Below are 22,331 nucleotides of genomic sequence, written 5' to 3'. Positions count from 1 at the left end.
GTACTGCAAAAAGAAGAGGGAAAATATGTTCAAGAAAAGATTGTCCTCTAACAAAGGCCAAAGCTCATCTGGAGCTCAATCTGGCTACTGCTGTTAAAGACAACAAAAAACGTTTTTATAAATTCATCAGTACAAACAGGAGGACTAAGGAGAATCTCCACCCTTTACTGGATGTGGGGGAAACTTAGTTACCAGAGATGAGGAAAAAGCTGAGGTGCTTAATGCTTTCTTTGCCTCAGTCTATAGCAGCAAAACCAGTTGTTCTCTGGAAACCCAGTACCCTGAGCTGGTGGAAGAGGATGAGGAGCAGAATGTGGCCCCCACAATCCACGAGGAAATGGTTGGTGACCTGCTACAGCATTTGGATGTATGCAAGTCGATGGGGCCGGACGGGATCCACCCAAAGGTACTGAGAGAACTGGCGAAAGAGCTGGCCAAGCCGCTTTCCATCATTTATCAGCAGCCCTGGCTATCAGGGGAGGTCCCACTTGACTGGCGGCTAGCAAACATGACGCCCATCTACAAGAAGGGCCGGAGGGTAGACATGGGGAACTATAGGCCTGTTAGTTTGACCTCAGTGCCAGGGAAGCTCATGGAGCAGATTATCTTGAGCGTCATCATGCGGCACTTGCAGGGCAAGCAGGTGATCAGGCCCAGTCAGCATGGGTTTATGAAGGGCAGGTCCTGCTTGACGAACCTGATCTCATTCTATGACAAAGTGACACACTTAGTGGATGAGGGAAAGGCTGTGGATGTGGTCTACCTTGACTTCAGTAAGGCTTTTGACACTGTTCCCCATAGCATTCTCCTCAGGAAACTGGCTGCTCATGGCTTGGAGTGGAATACGCTTCATTGGGTGAAGAGCTGGCTGGATGGCCAGGCCCAGAGAGTTGTGGTGAATGGAATCAAATCCAGTTGGAGGCCGGTCATCAAGGGAGTCCCCCAGGGCTCAGTACTAGGGCCAGTCCTCTTTAACATCTTTATAAATTATCTAGATGAGGGGATCGAGTGCACCCTCAGTAATTTTGCAGATGACACCAAGTTAGGTGCGTGTGTTGATCTGCTCGAAGGTAGGAAGGCTCTGCAGGAGGATCTGGATAGGCTGGACCGATGGGCTGAGACCAACGGTATGAAGTTCAGCAAAGCCAAGTGCCGGGTCCTGCACCTGGGGCACAACAATCCCAAACAGAGCTACAGGCGGGGAGATGTGTGGTTAGAAAGCTGCCTGTCAGAGAAGGACCTAGGAGTATTGGACCTAGGAGGTGGTAGTTGGTCTATTCTCCCACATGCCTGGTGACAGGATGAGGGGGAATGGGCTAAAATTGTGCCAGGGGAGGTTTAGGTTGGATATTAGGAAAAACTTTACTGAAAGGGTTGTTAGTCACTAGAATATGCTGCCCAGGGAAGTGGTTGAGTCACCATCCCTGGAGGTCTTTAAAAGACGTTTAGATGTAGAGCTTAGTGTTATGGTTTAGTGGAGGACTTGTTAACATTAGGTCAGAGGTTGGACTCGGTGATCTTGGAGGTCTCTTCCAACCTAGACTATGCTGTGATTCTGTGAACTTCAGTTCAGCCTTGAGTGAGTACAGCTTAGTCTTTCCAAGACATTCAAGAGCTCCTAGAAATTCTGGAAGAGCACATCCATCCATGCCCTGAGCATGAGAAATGTATTCCACTTTAGGTTTCCTTTTTCCTGAGAGCAACTGTTCTTGCTGTGCATGCAAACCTCATTGTACTGCCTTATCCACTGCAATACACCAGATTGCCTCCCCTACTTTAGAAATATTTTTAGTACTAGCTTTTCCCTGTCCTTGGTGTTTCTCAACCAGCTGCTGCCCAAAGCTTTCCCTTGCAGAGAAGAGTGATCCCCAAGGGCTGGAGTTGGCTGCTGGGACTGCTAGAGCTGCTGCCCCTGCTCTGACAGCCAGCCTTCGTCTTCTGCCCTGGGGTTCTCACCCAAAGGACAATTTGGCAAGATGTCCTTGGGGATGAACGTTTTCTCTGGATCTGGAAGAGACCTTGTGGGTGCAAAACCTTGCAAGTGATTTGCATGGTGTCCCTCAGCAGGCATTTAAACCACTTGCAGAGTGGGAAGCTGTTGCTAGTTGCTCAGCTATTGCTCATATTACCCTGCATTTCAAAATATTGAAATGAAGTAGCTGCTTAATATTTTATCAGGTCTGCTAGACAAAACGCAAATTAATCCCCTGCAGCTTCAAACACTGGTGCCAAAGAAACCTCATATGAAATTTTACTCTGTCTGATTTTGAGAACTTTGATCTGAATGTGTCCTGAGGATCTGTTTGTGTCACCAGGAGCAAAACCCGAGGTAAAGCTGCTTTGCTTTGCTTTCCTTTGCAAAGGGTTACAGTATTGCTGGTCAAAGCAATGTGAGATCAGTTGCCTGCATGGAGTTTTCTACCCATGGGGAACAAGAGAAGCTATCACATGGTACATCTTTGGTACTTAGGCCATGTGGCCAAATTCTTGGCTGAGGTAAATTTATGGCAGCAAAAGAATCAGCCCATTGTTTCCAATTATCCTCTTTGGAGTTTCTGTATTTTTCAACATTGGAGTTTCTGTATTGCTCAACATTGTCTAGTACTCTAGAAACTCTGGGATTTAAAACAAAACAAAACAAAAAGTCATTACATGGTACTATTTTCTGTGCCTCTCAGCCTGTGCAGCTGGGTTGCCTTAGTTACCACAAATCTAACTGTGCAAGTGAAGAGAAAGGCAAATGAGAAATAATACATTTTTAAAACCTCTAATACTATGTGAAACAGTTTGTCTATATATAATAAAACAAATTTAGGATCTGGCATCTTTTGGCTGTTCTGAAAAGGAAAAAAAATGTATATATTATTAAACTGGATTTTCTGCTGGAAATGATACTACATCTTTTTGGTGGTGCACAGGACATAGCTTTAAAAATTCCTTGCTCAAAGCTGAAAGTTGCCATCCACGGACTCTGCAATAATTTGGAGCTAAATATACTTTTATGGGTGGAAAAAAATAAACATTTGTAGCTGGTGCTCTTCATTTTAGCAGAAGTGGTAGTGGCCTCAGGCTACAAAGGAACATGGAGGAGAGTCTTTACAGAGCACAGCACTGTGGGACAAGCTCCATTTACAGCCTACTATCCTCCACAGAATACAAGTCCACCAGGAAATCAGGTTTGATGCTCTTGCAGAGCTATTTATTAATCACTACTTGCCTCCTTGAATAAACACAGCTTATCTCAGTTGCTGTGGGCACAGTCTCAACCAGTTTATTCCCTTAAGTGGTAAGGAAAGCAAAAGAAGTAGCTGCCCCTGAGCCTTTCCCTTTGGGGCAAAGGGTGGTCACAACAGCCCAGATGGGCTTTGTCCTTTCCCACCACATAATTATATATATATATATTTTTCTCATGTGTGTTTTTTCCACAGGGTTATTTTAACTGTATTATCTTTCCCACTGGGATGGGAAGTTGAGGTGGGAATGAGTAGAATGAAAAATGTGTATGGAGGCATTTTGGCTGCAAGAAGAAAGGTTTGTTGGAATCACATCTTAATTCTATTCACAGCTGTTTTTACTCTGGCAATGCTGAACAGAAGATTTGTCTCAGTCAGGAATATATTAAGACTCTGGCACACTGTAATTTGGAATGGCTTCCCTCTGGCTGTGTTTCAACACTATTGGGATCTTGTTATCAATACCAGCTTAAGGAAGTGCTGCTTTTCTCCTGGGTGGACACAGCTGGAAAATGGATCAGGAAAATGACCTGAGTTAAAAACAACCCCTGTCTGCAAGAAACAGGCATTTATGGTGGAGTAGGAAAGAGTGAGGAGTGGTGGGCAGGAACTCATTGCTCCCAAAAGCTCCCAGGTTATCAAACTGCAGGCTCAGATACCATGGAGTGGCCAGATATTGGGGTGCAGCTTGCCGCTTCCTGTATTGGTGTACAGCAAACGTAGGGAAAGTCATCAGTCCTGGAGGTAAAGAGCTAAGGATGCATTTAAAGCAACGAGAAAAATAGAAGTATGCATGCACAGACAGACCCACCACACACAGAGGGACTCCCTGGATTGTGAGAGTACGTCAGACGTCGACGAAGGATATCATGTGTACTGTGCTCATATATATTCTCTGAGGTTACATTAATACTATCACAACTGGGAGTGCTTTTCAGCCTTTCTGTGTGCCTTTCTTTACAGAAAAGTAAGTTGTGTGTTTACTCCAGTTTTCTAGAAATCTCTTGAATTAACATCTTTCTTACATGAATATATTTACCTACTCAATTGCTCAAAATGCATCTATTTTTTTTACAATTGATTTGATCTCTGCTTGGCACAACTTTTAGTCCGGTCAATTAACACCTTAGGAATCAAATTATTTTTATTTTGATTATCTTTACCAGGCATAGTCAAGACCTGAAATTACTAATACTTACTCATGAAAAAAATCTGATACTTAAATTATGTAAGTCCTGATATCTCATATAAGACCTACACTGTGGTGGTGGCTTTGTGTTTGAATAAATAGAACGGGCAAAAATTAATGGTAGTAGTAGTTGGGATTTATGTGATGCCTCTTAAATCAGAGCTAGTGCAGAATGCTTGCAGATCTGTTTTCAGTTACCAGCAATCTTCATCACATATCATATTTATGCAAGAACAGAATTTAGCCAAAATTTCCAAACATGGACATGTAGACCGAGTGTCTTATTTGCAAAGGTATGAACCATTGAAGTTATTCAGCACATTTGAAAGTCAATCTGCTGCTTTTAGGTAGCTGAGTACGGATGGTGAGAGACTAGCAACAGACACTCTACTTTGGCTTGACAAGCATGTGAGACTTCACAAAATGGATCAGGCATCAAATGTTCCCTGAGAACAGAGGGAGATTGTCTTGTTTACTTTCAGAGGTGTTTCTGCAGGGCTTTTTCTTTCATCAGAAATCTAGTTTAAGAAATTGCAAATGTTCACACACTTGTCCTAAATAAAATACACACGTTTTCCTGACAGAAGCACTTTAATCCTCAAAAACTTAATCTTGAATGAAAAAGAAGGGAAAATAATAATAACAATAAAGTCCCACACTTCATCAGTTCTCTTTCCTCTTCCGACTGTCATCCTTCTAAACTACCTATTTTTTTTCTGACTGCCCACTTGTCCAAATAGCCTGACTCATTTTCTTTAAATCATTACTGATTGTACCACTACTGAAACCAAAGGGAGATGTTCTCAACAATCTGTTAAAACTTTCCAGAGTGCTGCTTTAGCCACAGAGCCACTGCAGTGTTTTCACTTGGATAGGCTAATGCCTTCCTATAAAATGTTAGTAAACCATTCCCAACTAACATCACGTTAGTTTTCTGAAAAACACCATGTGATGCAGGTGTAAGATTTTTAGCCAGCAATTTTTTACTTCTCTGGACCACTGTTTGAGAACAAATTCAAAATCCAGTGATTATACTGGTGTGAGGTGCTTCTCAAGCCATATTAGAGAAAAGTGGCCCATGTGTTTGTTTAGTAGGGTTGGGAATCTTTCTCTGGTTTGTTTTGTTTGTTAGTCACTACTCAGGACCAGGCAATCTCAATCACCCAAATGCCACCTCCACCCCCAGTGTACATGGGTCCTCCTCCTCCTCTCCCCACCTGCCCCAGTAATCACAGGAATTCATTGTAGATGATTTTTTTTTTTTCTTTTTCTTTTTCTTTTTTTTTCATACAGATAGATGTGAAAAACCAAATTTGGACTGACCCCATATCATACGGTTGAGAAACTCTCCAAAATTGTAGAAACAGACGATGATGGCAAGGTTACCAATGAAAAAGGCTCCTAGCCCAGCTGGGCTGAAGGAAGCAAAGAGAGGGTATATCCACTCTCCGGTTACAAAATAGATCCACAGGACCCTAGACGATGAGAGAAATGACCTTAGGTTAGGACCATTCAGTTTAGAAGAACCACTTGTTGATTTCTAACTGCTAAAGGGGCTGAGTTATCAAAACAATCTTAATGCAGAGAAAATTAGTTCAGCTGTTGATACATCTCCTCGGCATTTGGGCTATTTGCTGTGAAGCACACTTGAATTGCTGCTAAATTAGATGCGTTTCAGTACAGCCTGAAATGCACACTATGTTCTGCCATAACCCTGGTGGCATTGGCTGTTACAGCAGTAAAATAACATTAAAATAGTAAAATACTCAGAAATACAGGTGTGCATTTCACTATGCTAAGCGAGGCTTATTCAGATAAGCTCTCACTTACGTACCTCCTCTTCAGTTACTGCAGCTTGTCAGTCCCAGTCTAGATCTTCAGTGTCTATGGTGACAAAAGAGTGTTTTCTCACTGTCTCTATCCTGCTGCTGTTGAACACTCTTTTGGGAAGTGGGAAGAAATGGGGAAGGAGTCAACAGGGCAAGCATAATTTTCTTTTCTCTTGATCCAAAATTAGGAGAGGACAAACAAGTGGGTGGGAAAGAGATGTATCTGCTTTGCTCTTTTGTTCCAGAGCCATTTACAAGGTATCGTTTCAAAGATGGAAAGAAAGAAGAGGATGAGGATGAATATGTTTGCTTTATTGGGCTTCTTTTCTTCTACTTAGGCCCTTTCTTTCTGCCTGCTTCTTCTCTCCAAAGGAGTCTTGTAGTAGCTGCCAGTTCACTGACATTAATTTCAATATTTACAGCTTTTAAGAGTGGCTGCTGGCAAGTGTCTGAATTTAAGAACATAAAAATGGTGTCTAGATATAAACCATAGAAAATTCTATTTCTGTAGATTAAATTATATATATTTGAGTTGAGTACATAAAGAATATTAAAAATATGGCAGGTCTCCAGTGATTGCTATGAGGCTGTGTTTCTAGTATAGGGCAACACTTTCTTAAAAAGATCCTTTGGGTCAAAAAAGTCCTAAAAGGTTTAATTCTTGACTGGAAAACACACCGGTGGCATTTGCCTTACTTCCCACCACTATTGCGTGCCTGGGATGGGAATACAATGCCACTCTCTCTGAAGACACCCTGCCTGCCACCTTGCCAGGAGTATTATGCCTCAAAGTGAAGCATCCAACTGGCTGACCCACCAGAGTGAAAACATGTCACCAAAATGAGACACTGAGGAGTGCTAAGGAAAATAAATAAATAAAAATAAAAAAACACGCGGCTGAAAGAATGGCTTCTTATTTCTGCCAGTAAAGAAGGAAGGAGTAGGGCATAAAAGTGGCTGGGTTTTACCTTGGCTGTGAAGAGAGATATGTTAATCCCCAGCTAAGGGGTAGATTGGAAAGTTGGACGGGATTAGTGGCTGAGCTGTCTGGGCTGAGCATGAAAATGTGGGGTGTAGAGACTAATTTTTCTGATTCAAGAGAGGTTCTCTCACCAGAAAAATAGGGCTGCAAAACAGTAATAAAAAAGAGAAAAGCCTGTGCAAAGGCCAGGAGGAAGCTGAGCAGAAATACCAAAGACCAGGTGCAGATGTCAGCAAGTGTTCTTCACCTTGTGGGGTTGCTATTTTTTTAATGTGTCTCTCACAGTATACCACAGAGTGACAAATATCTTTGTATAATGAGGAACTAGATTATCTTGATCTAGTTTGGACAGCTGGAGTGCCTGATAGGAAGAACCTTAACTTGTAAATTTGAACTTAAAAAAATTGCTGGACTGTTCAGAAGCACTAAAGCACTTTCAGCTTTCTGATCTGGTGGAAGCTGCGTGCATCCAGGGTTTTATATTGGAACATATCTTCATATTCTTGAGTTTACTTATTGATAGTTTTTGTTTGTTTGTTTGTTTGTTTTGCTAAGGATTTCATAAAATGCACCCCACAACTTGCAAATGCATATTGCTTTTCCTTGTGGGTAATCACCTATTAAACATACAAGTAGGATTCAGAGGCTTATTATTCTGAACATTTTGTTTCTCCACATTTCTATTTTTTACCAAGATTTTACAGCAATAAGTTATTATACAATGCCCAGAATTATGGAGAAAATAGATTGAAATAACAGCCTCAGTATAACCAAAGCTATCAAAGTGTTGCAGGACTGAAGGAGACCATATAGATACCAAGGGAAGGTGATATGCTAATGGGAGCTCCACCTTTGCTGGAGGGAAGAAAAAAAAACTGGCAGTTCTTAGCCCACCGATAGGAGGGAGGGGACAGTGTGATGACAACGGTGACAGCTCAAGAAGAGCTTTTTAGAGAGGACTCTGCATTGCTTGTGAAACATAAGGCACCCACATAGAGCTATTTATTCAGCAGGTTGCAAGACCAAGAATAAAATTTCTACATGTGTTAAGATTTGGGTGCACAGACTGAAAACCTTTTCTATTAGTGGAAATCATTTGTCTCTGGTTGCAGGGAAAAGGAAGGCAGATGGGAGATTCTTCAATACCTCAGGAGGAGAGAAGGCAACAGCACTGAAATCCTAATGAGCTTTTATCCAGGTACTAGGGTCCTGGGACACGGGACAAGCACTATAAGGAACCCAGGACACCTGCAGCACCATGCAACACCAATTCAAAGAAGATACTGTGATGACTCAAAGGTGGAGGATGATCAACATCTGTACGGGTTCCACCTGTGCTTGCCAGCACCACTAACTTTTCCTGGTTGGAAATCTGGGGCGGGAGGGGATTGTCTTGTGAGCATGGCATGCTAGCAATTTGCTTTTGCATCAATGTGTGACCTGCAAGGCCAAGGCAGGACTTTCACTGGGGAGCCAGGAAGGTTGGTGGTTCTGTGGATAATTCAAGCTTACTCCAAGATGTCTGGCAGGATTGACTGAAAAGAACCTAGGGGGTCAACACGTGTCTCTCATGATTGTAATCATATTAGGCTGTGGCCTGGATTAGGATAAATGGCTCCAAACTTGGTTACATAACGTAGTGCTAAAGTCCATTGCTTCCAAAGCTACTCTCACAGGTTTTAAATTGCAAGAGTGTTTCATCTGTGACACTTATTGTTTATTCCAGTTTGTCATTCAATGCAATGAAGATGCTTTCTTGCTAAATGACGGCAGAAATGGGAAGGTTGGATCCCCACATAGTTCCAGCTGCTTCTCAGAAAGATTTGTGTGAGCATGAATCCCTTCTCTATTGACCAGTTCTGTGTCCTTCACCCTAGGCCCTAGGTGCTTCCTAAGCTCTGGAAACTGTCTGATAGCACAGAATACCCTGAAACTACACAGATCCACTCCAGAGCTGAGTCTCCAACTGGTTGGAAATGTTGGCAGCTGCCTGTAGTTAGATGGGATGGGCCATTCTTCTGTACCCTGGCACTAGAGCGTGAATGCTATGAGCAGGAATGGATGCAGCTCCAGGGCTGTATGACACATAAAGGAGGTGGATAGAGGACTATGGACAGAGCAGAGGCCCTGTTAGATGTAGTTTGACAGGTTGGAGATAAATTGGGTCATGTCACTGGGAACATAAGATTTTTACAATGATGGAGTGGGAGGAGGTAGTAGGTCAGATGCCTCCTTGGTACCCGTCAGTTTGCTCCTGGTTCTGAATATCACTTTCTAACTCAAGTTTCTAAATATAGTTGTGTCCCTGCCAAATACCAAAGTGACTGCTATTCCTCCTCTGCTCCCATGACTCCAGGACCTTTGAGATTTGGTGGTGTTTCAGTAGGCAAGACAACAAGCAGGGGTATATTTGATGGTACTGGTAGAGATGAAAGGAGAACTCCAGCCCAGCAGAAATAACCCAAAGTGCCCTGCAGTTTATGGCAGTTTAGCTGCCTTTCTAAAGAGAATCCAGAAGAGCAGGAGATAAAAAGTGTGGTCTCAGGACCTGTATTAAGTTTGAAAAAACCTGCTCTGCCTTTGTCTGGAAATAGTTATCATGGATCTCACCTGTTTCTAAATGACTTACCCACAGACCAGACTATTGTCTACCATGTGTGAGAGGGAACTTAGTCTAAGTACAGAGTTTGGCCTTGTTTTCAAAACAGATTACTCAAAGAAAATGTTTTAACATATGTAATTCTTACCAACTGATATAAAGAAAAGCAGCACATCCTAATAGGATCAATCCCTTCTTCTTTGCTGGGTAGCGATGAGGTGTGGCAAGGATTTCCAGGAGAGCAACTGGCAATATTGCAATGTGCTGAGGAGAAAAGAGAGTGTCACAGACTGGTCATGATGCCTCATGCTCATACATTGCTGCTCACAAAGCAGCATGTGGGCAAAGGGGTGTTTAACTGAGTGTAATTGCATACATATACACTTACTTCATTTTTCATAGCAAAGAAGTACCCCTACAGTAATCAGCACTGAAATTTTCTTGTTAGTATTCTGTAAAAGGTATTGTAATGAGGTCCACCCATAGAAAGATCTGTGTTATTTTGTAATGGGTGATCTTTCCTTTACATTTAATAATGCAATAAAGCTTTTGATAACTCCCATTAGAGTACAAAGAATGTTGAATTCCATTGTTATGTGCATTTGAGGATGACAGAAGCCTTGTTCTTGAACTCATTAAGCAATTGCTGAATTGTCTTCATGTTTTCTTCAGGTCATTACTGTATTTTGTATGTTATCATTTACTCTCTTGCAAATATAGTGTTGTTCTCTTTGTAAACAGAAAAATGTGGTGATAAAGGACAGAGAACTTAAGTTAGCTGTAATTCAAGATGGTTAAGGATCCCCAAGAAGCTTAACCAAGAGTCAGTAAAGACTCAGCTTGCTGCAGGACCTTTTTTGTTTTGTTTTGTTTTATGTTGTCAGAATTTTAATTGTATGAAATAGCATCAGTGTCAAGGCCCTTTATGAAGGTAACTGTCGGAGCAATGAGGATTTTTGACAGGAACACTGACTGTTTTGTGATTGGGGAGCTGCCTCCAGGAGGATGCTCCTCACCTGTACACCCATGGAGAGGATGGGCACAGCACAAATCCAAATGGGCAAAGTGGGGCTCTTGGTATGCTAATGCTGCACCTTGTTGTCTGATTATTCAGAAAATAATATGTCAGGATGACCTTTCCCTGCTAAAACTTTGTAATTTTCACTGTGCAAACAATAGTTATAAATCTCAATACCTAGGATAGATAGAGTAAACAATGTTGGGAAACAACACAGAAAAAAAACAGTCAATGAGGTACAATGAGAGGAAGCTATCACAGAGATTGTTGATTATCAATTAAAATGCTAATAATTAAGCAAATGTTTTCATGAGTATATGATAGGGGGAAGGGAACAGGACAGCAGAAAAAGATACATAGGCTTTAAAAAAAACACACAAACAAACATGAAACTAATAATTTTTTGTTTCTCCCTTAAAAACCCAACCTGCTGGGTGTATGATATGAAGTTTCCTCTTGTCTAAAGGGAATGGTTCTGCTACCTTCAAGGTATATATTTGTCAGAAACTATGCTGAGTATATGATATGGTAGCATGGTGTCAAAGTTTTATTACTGTATATTTATAGTATGAGATGCCAAAAATACATAGGAAATTCTTTACATGTACATCAATCTTAAAATGCATGCATGAAAACATTTATATTTCTAAATATTTTTATTTTGAAACATTCTTATTTTTATTTCTTTGAGAGGTGGGCATCAGTCTTTTCTGTCACTGCCAAGCAACAGCTTACTGGAAGCTGTACGTCCTCCCTCAACACATTCCCAGGAGTTGTTTTTCGTGTGTCGCTGTCCCATTACCAAAACCCTTCCATCTCAGTTATCATTTCTAAGAGAAAAGAGAGAGAAAATATTTATTTCATGTTCCCATTTCTCTCACTAACTGGCACTGATTTTTTTTTTCTGTTCTGTTTCACAAAGATATTCTTCAGCTCTACAACCCTGTTGGCTGATAAGATATGTCTAGTTGTATCAGTATAAAAGATTCCTTCATTAATTTAACCAGAAAAATGCCTCACAGTCTGTTTTCATATGTAATCCTTGTAACTGTCTTTTACTCCAAAATCTACGTCTTGGACTGCTTTTAGAATATTAATAATAATTGTTTGATTATTTTGTTTTGTTTTCCTATAGGTGAGAAATAGTTTGTCTTCAAACAAAACTACCCATGGAAGACAGCAATGATAGAAAACTTCTGCTCTATCCTCACAATTAGGCTTTAGCTGTTTACAGTGGATTTGTCCCTTATGCAAAGTGGATATAAGTCCTGGTTTTCATCTGGCATGAAATAGCCTACAAAATTCATTTGGGAAACATAAAACGTCCTTGCTAGACATTTAATTGATTTAAACACTTTTAACAACTATAAGCTGGTTGCTCCAGTTGTATTACTAGTGTACGAAGAAGAATTTAGCAAGAATGACCTGGTGAAATAATCTTTTGTTGATGCATATTTTTCATGTGGGGGGTTGATTTATATACTTAATTCCTTGGTTTGAGTCTTTTTGTCCTCACAATGAATGCTAAATAAGTACGAGTCACCAGTATGATGCTGCTTTAATAGAAAAAGTACTTGGCATGCTGGGACGATATTAACAGGAATATTGTGTGTAAGATCTGGGAAGTAACTATTCAACTCTACTTGACATTGATGAGGTTCTGGCTGGCACTCTGCCTATGATTTAGGACACACCATTTTGACTGGTGCAGACAATTTGGGGCACACCCAGAGAAAGACCAGCACAAACAGCAGGAAAACATGAACAAGAAAGCAATCCAAAGACAGCAGTAGAAATCATGACTGAATGCATTGTTGCATCTAGAGAGAAAAGTAAAATGAGAGAGGAGTCAGAGGAGGGCTCAAGGCACCCTGCAGCAGCACATTAACAACATGTAGGAAGCAGCACAGTGCTCTCTGATATGGTCACAGTGAGCAATCACCTGGGGGTGGCGAGGGGAAGCCCACTACACTAACATATGCATTGGCACCACAGATGGCAAGGAAAGCAGTAGTGGTTGTGAAAGATGGTTGGGAGCTCTGCTCAGGGGCCTGTAAATCAAAAGAATTTTGAAATTCACCGATAAAGCTGAAAGTGCGTGTGCTTTTGGAAATGGCCAGGAGTTTAGTGGTGAGGTGCCGGTTCAAATTTCTGCTCTTTATGATTCACAAAGGCTGAAGCTGAACTTCCCACTCACTGAAAGAGTACTGCCACTTCCCAAAGCAGCAGCAGTGCTGTTCAGGCATCGGGCTGCCTGCCTCTTGGTTTGTGAACAGTTTCATACAGGTCTTGGATTTATCCTGATGTGGAAAAAGAAAAAGGAGAAAAAGGAAAAAAATGAGAAAAAGAAAAAGAAATGAATATGTTGTGGTGTAGGAAAGCTGTTTTCCTCCCAAGTCTAAAGATGACACTGGCACACAACTTATTAATGTAAGTGCTGTGTCTTCTGTGAAAATAATTGTACCTTCCTAAAAATATTTTGCTATATATTAAACCATTTTTATTTATCTATATATTTTTAAGCTTTTTACTGGTTAGAGAATGCACTGTATGTATGAACTAGGTAAACTCTTTCTAGGGCCATTTGAAATTGCCATACAAATAACTTCTCAAGACAGATTATTCTCAGTTACTTCATGCACACCCAGAATGAAAATGTTTTGGTTTAACATTTTACTTTTTGGATATCAAGTTTCTTTTTCTTTACACATACAACCCGGCAACCAATTATATATCCAGAAAAAGTCCTGGAAAAATTTTCCCTTGCATTTTTGTTATCCTAGCATCTGATGGTGATGTCATATATTTCTGCCAAGGCAAGCTTGTCCATTAGTGGCAAAATCACAGTGGAATTTCTACTGATTAAACAAGTATGTTTACAAGAACAGATGAGTTTCTCGTCATACTTATTTGTACAGCAGATATCAGAGGAATGGATGGTTTGCCACCAAGTGCAGAGCTTGCTCTTTGCATACGTGGTTAGCTTTCCAAATGACTTCCCTCTCTTAGCTGATAGGCGTTGATTTTGGCAACATCATTAGTGATAGATGATGTATCATAGCTAATCATATCTGCTGAAAGGCTTTAAAGACTTCTCACACTCTTATCAAAAAGATGTATTTTTTTTTCTCTCATTATTTTTGCCATAGGTCTCTAGTTCATAGAATCATAGAATCATAGAATATCCGGAGTTGGAAGGGACTCATAAGGATCATCAAGTCCAAGTCCTTGCACTGCACAGGTCTACCCAAAAGTTTAGAGCATGTGACTAAGTGCACAGTCCAATCTCTTCTTAAATTCAGACAGGTTTGGCGCAGTGACTACTTCACTGGGGAGCCTGTTCCAGTGCGCAACCACCCTCTCAGTGAAAAATCTCCTCCTGATGTCTAGTCTAAACTTCCCCTGCCTCAGCTTAACCCCGTTCCTGCAGGTCCTATCACTGGTGTTTATGGAGAATAGGTCACCCACCTCTCCACTCCCCCTCACAAGGAAGCTGTAGACCGTGATGAGGTCTCCCCTCAGCATTCTCTTCTCTAGGCTAAACAGGCCCAGTGACTTCAGCCACTCCTAATGTTTTCCTCTCCAGGTCCTTCACCATCTTCGTCGCCCTCCTCTGGACACTCCCCAACAGTTGAATGTCCTTTTTGTACTGTGGTGCCCAGAACTGCACACAGTACTCAAGGTGAGGCCGCACCAGCACAGGGTAGAGTGGGACGATCACTTTCCTCCACCAACTAGCAAAGCCGTGCTTGATGCATCCCAGGATATGGTTGGCCCTCCTGGCTGCCAGGGCACACTGCTGGCTCATATTCAACTTGCTGTCAACCACAACCCCCAGATCTCTCTCTGCAGGGCTGCACTCCAGCGTCTCGTCGCCCAGTCTGTATGTATAGCCAGGGTTGCCGCCTCCCAGGTGCAGGACCCGGCACTTGCTTTTGTTAAACTTGACGCGGTTGGTGATCGCCCAGTTCTCCAACCTGTCCAGATCTCTCTGCAAGGCCTTTCCACCCTCGTCTGAGTCTACAACTCCTCCAAGTTTGGTGTTGTCAGCAAATTTGCTCAAAACACCCTCCAGCCCTACATCCAAATCATTTATAAAGACATTGAAGAGGACTGGCCCTAAGATAGAGCCTTGAGGGACCCCACTAGAGACCTTCCGCCAGCCTGATGTGGCCTCATGTACCACAACCCTTTGAGCCCTGCCCGTCAGCCAATTGCTCACCCATTGTATGATTTTGTTAAGCTGTATGCTGGACATTTTGTCCAGTAGGATCTTATGGGAAAGCGTGTCAAAAGCCTTGCTGAAATCCAAAAAGATCACATCAGCTGTTTTCCCTTGGTCGACTAGACGGGTGATCTTATAATAAAAGGAAATCAAATTTGTTAGGCAGGACCTACCCCTCATGAACCCGTGTTGGCTGGGACGAATGACTGCATTGTCCCTGTGAAATATGTTTCATTTGATTCGTGTCAGGATGAAACAATGCTAGGGCCACAGGATGAAATGTAACTTTCTGTCTAAGAAAAACAGAGTGGTTAGTGTACATAGTTCTTGTACTGTGCTAACTAAAGGCCTAGCAATTTGTGTAAATAGAGGGCTTCAAGGACGAACACTGAGACTCGAGTCTGAGAGATAAGAGGACCAAGAAGTTTTTTTTTTTTTTTTTTTTTTTTCGGAAACTGCTGATTTCTGCATGAGACGCTGCCCAAGCCTCTGATGTCTGGCAGAGGGATTCACCAAATAAGGAGAGAGGGGGGAGAGCTGAAGGACAACTGAAAGACAAAGCTTGGGAGGCTACGAATCTCAGCACAAGAGACCCCCAGGAAGACCACCAGAGACTGATACGCATGCGCCCAGAGGGGGTCCGGATTCTGGGAACTAATTATAATAACCCTGCCTTTTCTAGGAATAGTGATGAATATGTATTAGTCTAATAGTATAAAAATCAACTACGTGATTTAACAGGTGTGCGTCCTGGTGGAGCAGAGACTCCCGGCACACCCAGCGCTGTTTGCTTGCCTCTATTTACTTAATAAATCACAAACTTTGATTAAAATCCTATTTGGAATTTTAGTATTTATCTCATCCCCCAGGCACTGACGTGAGACTGACAGGCCTGTAGTTGCTAGGGTCTTCTTTCTTACCCTTCTTGAAAATTGGCACAACATTTGTCAGCTTCCAGTCTACCGGGACCACTCCAGATTCCCAAGATTGCTGAAAAATAATTGAGAGAGGTCCCACGATGACGTCAGCCAGCTCTTTAAGCACCCTGGGATGAATCCCATCCGGACCCATGGACTTGTATGGATCCAGGTGGAGCAGCAAATCCCGCACATGTTCAGGGTCGGTTGGGAGTTTGTCATTCCCACTGTCACGGTCCTCCAGCTCAGGGCACCCTGGGTCCTGAAGTCCATCATTAGCGTTGAAGACAAAGGTGAAGAAGGCATTAAACGTCTCTGCTTTGCCTATGTCCTTGTCTGTGAGGAGACCTTCCCCATCAAGCAGCGGACCTATGTTTTCTTTGGTTCTCCTTTTTCTGTTCACATATCTAAAAAAAAACTTTTTTATTGTCTCCCACAGACATGGCCAGCTTCAACTCTAGTTGGGCTTTGGCCACATGAATTTTCTCCCTACAAACACGAACAGCATCCCTGTATTCCCTCCTTGTCACCTGACTCTCCTTCCAGCAGCCGTACACTTTCTTTTTTTCACCTAAGTTCTAATAGAAGATCCCTGGTCAGCCAGGCTGACCTCCTGCCCTACCTGCCTGACTTCCAATATTTTGGAATTGCCTGATCTTGTGCTTTTAGAAGGCAGTGCTTAAAGATTGACCAGCACTGATGGACACCAATGCCTTCAAAAGCCATTGGTGTCCCAGGGGACCTTGCCGACTAGTTCCCTGAGCAGCCTGAAGTCTGCTTTCCCCATATCCAGGTTTTGGTGGCAGTTTTCCTTCTGTCACCATAAATTCTAAATTCAGCGACTTCATGATCACTGTGACCAAGATGGCCACCAGTTGCCACATCTCCCACAAGACCCTCTCTGTTCTCCAGCAACAGATCTAGGAGGGCACCTTTCCTAGTTGGCTCCCTTAGCACCTGCATCAAGAAGTTATCATCTACACGCTTTATGAACCTCCAGGACTTGCTCGTGTCAGCTGTGTGGTGATCCCAGTTGACATCTGGCAAGTTGAAATCCCCCATAAGGACAAGGAGAGTTGACCTCGAGGCATCTCATTTCTGCAAGGAATAATTCATCGTTGTTGTCATCCTGGCCAGGTGGTCTGTAATAGACTCCCACAATGACATCCCCTTTATTTGTTTGTCCCTTAATCCTTACCCAGAGGCTCTCAACTTTGCCATTGTCAGCTTGAAGTTCCACACAGTCCAGCCTATGCTTCATGTACATGACCACCTTGCCACCTTGCCTACCCTGCCTGTCCCTCCTGAAGAGCCTGTAACCATCTATTGCAGCACACCAGCCACAGGACTCAACCCACCAGGTTTCGCTTATGCCGATGATGTCGTAGCTGTGGGACTGGGCCAAGACTTCTAGCTCATCCATATTATTCCTCATACTGTGTGTGTTTGTGTAGAAGCACTTCAGATGAGCCTCCCTACATGGAGCACCTTGTGGAGCTGACTGAAGGTCCTCACTGGCATGCAGTCCCTCTGATTCTAGCACACCATCCCTTAGATCATCACCGGCATGCCTGGTTTTATCCCCTTCCCCCTTTAACTCTAGTTTAAAGCCCTGTCTATCAGTCCTGCCAACTCCTGACCAAAAATCCTTACCCCTCTCTGAGATAGGCGCATCCCATCTGGTGCCAGCAGGCCTGGTGTCATGCAGACCTTCCTGTGATCGAAAAACACAAAGTTCTGCTGATTACACCAGTCCCAAAGCCACATGTTAATGTGATGAGCCCGCTTGTCAGCATCGTTCCCCCTTATCGGAAGGACAGAGGCAAACACAACCTGTGCCCCTGATCCTTTAAGTAGCCGCCCCAAAGCCCTAAAGTCCCTTTTCATCACTCTTGGACTTCTCGTTGTTACCTCGTCATTACCAGTCTGAAAGACCAGTAGTGGTTAGTAGTCAGTGGGCCGTACCAGGTGCTTGACTTTCTTAGCAAAGTCTCTCACCCAAGCCCCAGGGAGGCAACAGACTTCCATGTGGGTTGGGTCTGGTCAGCATATTGGGCCCTCTGTCCCTTTCAGGAGGGAGCCCCCCATGACAATAACCCTTCTTTCTTTTTTGACAGATGATGTAGCAATGCAGGGGGTAGGTTGCCTTGCCTTAGGCACTCTCTCCAACTGGGACAGGCTTTCATCTAGTTTGTTGTTCTGACTGTCATGTTCTAGACCCTCATACCTGTTATATAAGGGTAGATGGGAAGGTGAGGTGGGAAGGGACAGGGCTCGCCTACCACCCGGAACAGGAACCTGCCTCCATTTCCCCCCTTGGCCTAGGTCCCCTCCTACTGGCTGGTGGGAAGAGGGAACTTTTATCTTCTGTGTAGCAGGAGACACTTGTGCTGTGGCAGGCTCGTGAGTCTGTCTCAGAGAGAGTAGAGTACACCTCCACCAGTCAATTTTCGTCTCTGACTCCCTAATGCTCCTCAGCCTGCTCTCCTCCTCCCAAAAAGGTTCATTATGGTTCATTAAACATGCTTTCAACCCTTTTTTGAGTATGCTTTGTATTGTTAAACTGATATTTGACTAAAGAGTGCATTATATTTATGGGGCCAAATTCAAACACAGAGTCTTGCCTCTTGCTTTAAAAAAAAAAAAAAAAAAAAAAAAAAAAAAAAAAAAAAACAATCATTAAGCTCAGATTGACACAGATCAAAATATTGGCAAAAATTGCTGGAAACAGTGACTCACTTTTTATTTAAATTAACAGTTTCTCAGTTTCACATATAAACAGTGAAACTGTCAAAAACAATTATCACAGAGGGAGAAAAAAAATCCACTGCAAGGTAAGGAAAACTGGGTAAAACTATAGTTGTGTGCACTGTTCTGGCTATCAACGAACTGAACTGAATTATAGAGCCTTTTTTCTCTTGGTAGGAAATCTCCTAGTACTTATTTTTCTGTTCTTTTAAATATTAATATAATTACTTGTCTAATAACCTCTGTTTGTTGAGAAAAGCTTTTAGCTTACAAATTTTGTGGGAATAGAAACATTTTGAATGTCATTTGTATTTGTATAGTGGAAAGATGAAGGTTATGGGACTTTCAAAATTATCATTTTGTTAACTAATCAGATTTATCATCCGAATGCTTTTTACAATCTTGGCTGAAAAATCCTCTGTGGTTCTTTTTGTCATGTATGATTTTCAGCTTGGGTTTGGCTTCTTTGCTCTTATTATGACAAATTCAGGTGAATTTGAATTAATTATAAAATTGTGAAATTATTAATGTTTCTCATGAACTTTGGCTTATGACTACAGGGAAAAAAGTTTCTTGAATGTATGTTGAACTCCATCTGAAATATTGGCATGTTAATTCATCTCCTGCAGAGAAGGATGAAATTATAACATTTTCCTGTTTCTCTCTTTTTTGTTCCCTACCCTATGTTGTAAGTTGTTTGCTAGGATACATTTCAGGGTCATGCATTTAAACTGAGATAAACAGACCTCTCTGGATATTATTTCCGCCGTTGGGTGAGACCACATGGAATTTTTACTTCCCATACTTATTATTTTGAGTAATTTGCCTGTTTATTCAATGTTATATAATTGTTGTTGAGAATATAAGTAAAAGCAAGTTTCATAGGGCCAAGAAGACAGGGTTGGGTAGAGCTTTGTTCAGCTGCAGACTCCAGCCTATGCTGAGTTTTAATCACATGAATAATCTCCCCAGAGCTGCTGAGATCATTTGTATGCATAACGCATGCATTTCAGTTAGACTCAGTTTGACCCTGTTTGACTCCAGAGCTGAGGAAATGATGCCATGATTGACCATAGTTTTTTGTTTCTCATTTTCTGCTTTTACATACCCTCCATGTCTGCTTTCCATCTGTGAGTTTTTAGCTGGGGATTTTTCACAAACAGTTACCACTGGTGAAACTAAAGTTCATTGGGCACAGTCAGACACCATCAAGTGCTTTTGAAAAATTGCCCATCTTTTTTAGACAAATTCTCCAGAGCCTGTATGCTGAAAAACTTTCATGGTAGATACCCAAATTTGTATCTTCTCCACCAGTATGTCACTGCCAGTAAAAAGCAGAAACCCACTTCAATGTGGTCTTCTGAGATGCAAAACGCCAATGTTCACTGGTTGACTTTTGAAGTGTTTACTCAGTTTTTTAACTCATTTTTGGGAAAATTCCTATTGTCATTTAAAATTTCCTTGGGTTATTATTATTTTTTTAATAAATATTTACAGTATGTTATCTGAAAATCATAAAACTAAACGGCTTACTGACAACATAGCTTCTATCTAGTTTTATACTCCTCATAATTTTCTGGATCCCTGCGTGCTGTCACCCTTCTTGGCTTCATCTTGGGGTAAATTTCATCTTTTGATTTATTTTGCTATTAAACTGTTTTCATTCAAATGCCTCCTTTAAAATTTTATTTTGTGGTTTGTCCATAGGCTTTTTTTTCTTCCTCTCTAAACCTTCCCTTTTTTTTAGGGTGGGAGAGGTTTAAGCAGCATTGTTCACTTATTTATTTAAAAGGTACATTGTTTTGATTAAAATACTTAGCTATATAACCACTCTTCTCTCAGAGAAAATCTGTCTCTATCACCTTTCTCTTATATTCTCAGCCATCAGTGCATGTTCAGGAAATCACAAATTATTCAAAATTTTATAGGTGGAGCAGGCTGTACAAGAAGCCCCATTACTGAGCAGATGTGGTGCGAAATTGGTTGGGAAGCTATTGCTCAATTTAAGTCCTGCAGCGCTTCACCAAACTTTCAGCTACTACTTGTGTCTGCCCTTTCCAATTCCATTCATGCTTGTATGTCTTAAAGGCATTATTTTTTCTGTGTTTTCATAGACGTGTAGGTAGTTTGGGAGTGTGACTGGGAAAACAGATGAGACATCAGAGCAACTGCACAATCAAAAGTATAGTGGCAGCAGAGGTAACATTTCCTACATGCATGTATGCATTTCTGTCCTGCCTGAGTATCTGCACGCTTACTAACAAATGTTTTGTATCGGTGTAAAAGACAGAATTTTAATTGCACTTCTCCCTGGCATTAGATGCATAGTCTAGGAAGCTGAAGTTGCACTGCAGCTGGAAGCTGACATGGGACTGGAATGACACATTCTTCGCTGCAGAATACTTTTCTCCAGCTGTTCCTTCACAGAATGGGTTATGGGGACAGCACATGTGCATGCTCGGGTAGCAGCAGCCAGGGAGGATTCCCTGCCATAATATTTGTCTGTGAAACAGACAAATATTCCCTGAGGAAATGGGCTTATGTCAACAAAAATGGAAACTTCAAAAAACATATGTAGTGCTGGGAAAATCTAAGTATCTTTGCATAATGTCCCTCACACATTCTTTTTCTTTGCCAAAAGCTGAATATAATTGGAGGCTTATGAATGTCCATAGTCACCAGACAGCTTAAATTTGAGATACTGTGAAATGCAAACAAATGAAATATTTCTCTCTTGTGTAAATATATAAGAATTATTAAGAGTTAAATACTATTGTATAAAGAATTATTTGAGGTGGTCATAGATGAAACTGTGCTTGTGTACATGCTTCAAGCAGCAGTCTGGTTGGAGTGGCCTGGACAAGCAGGTTTTGCTCTGTGCATTGATTTTGCACCCCTTTGGCTGGTTAGTGTTGCAGCAGCTTTCCAATGCAGTTACAGAAAAATATAATCCTTCATATAGATGCCCTCATATATGAATAAGAGTGGTTTGTATTCATACAACTTGTTTGCTTTTGTAACCATACTGATACAATACCACATTTCTGTTGATGCAGTTGTGTCCAAACTAGAAAGGCAACGGAAAAGGAAAAGCTAGATGGATATCAGAAAAGCAGCTTGTATATTCCCAAAACCTCCAAGATGAAGAAACACATGGGATGTCTTGCTGGTGTTACTGTCAGGGCATCAGTGCCTTGCTTCAGTGAAGGTCAGTTATACTTATCCACCCAGGTTTTTCTTTGACTGTCAGGTTTTTTTTGTTTGTTTTTGTTTTGTTTTTACTTTCAGGTGCTGCGTAGCTACTCTTCATCAGGGCAAAGTGCCCAGATGCTTAAGAGGCTCAGACAATATAGCTTTTGTTGTCTTCTTTGCTGAAAGGCAAGTCATTTTTCTTTGCCTCTATTTGCCATTGCTTCTTTTTATTCTTAGCTGTTTAGTTTACTAGATCTTCAAGACAGGAATTGTTCATAATTATGTGTCAATAAAGTGTCAATAAAGGACACTAAAATGGTGATTTTTTTTATTTTTTTTTTTTCAAGGAGAGGGGGTAGTATGGCTACAGAATAACTTGGGGAAAAAACAGCTAGCTAA

At 41.7% G+C, this 22,331-nt stretch overlaps 1 protein-coding gene across 3 annotated transcripts in view; it reads right to left on the bottom strand.

Moving 5' to 3' along the window:
* ADTRP (androgen dependent TFPI regulating protein) overlaps window positions 1–22,331 on the bottom strand; it is a 36,049-nt gene that overhangs the window by 1,380 nt on the left and 12,338 nt on the right. For 2 of the 3 annotated variants that reach the window (XM_035317241.1, XM_035317239.1), the window contains 2 exons: window positions 9,981–10,096; window positions 5,746–5,897 (listed from right to left, as the gene is read on the bottom strand). In XM_035317241.1, the coding sequence (XP_035173132.1) occupies window positions 5,746–5,897; window positions 9,981–10,096 (268 nt within the window). The remainder of the gene's footprint in view (window positions 1–5,745; window positions 5,898–9,980; window positions 10,097–22,331) is intronic. The other variant, XM_035317240.1, reaches the window with a different exon arrangement.

Source organism: Oxyura jamaicensis, chromosome 2 (genome assembly GCF_011077185.1).
Source record: "Oxyura jamaicensis isolate SHBP4307 breed ruddy duck chromosome 2, BPBGC_Ojam_1.0, whole genome shotgun sequence".
NCBI lineage: Eukaryota > Metazoa > Chordata > Aves > Anseriformes > Anatidae > Oxyura > Oxyura jamaicensis.
Note: the sequence above shows the minus strand (reverse complement) of the source record. Positions and strands in the feature narration are given on the sequence as shown.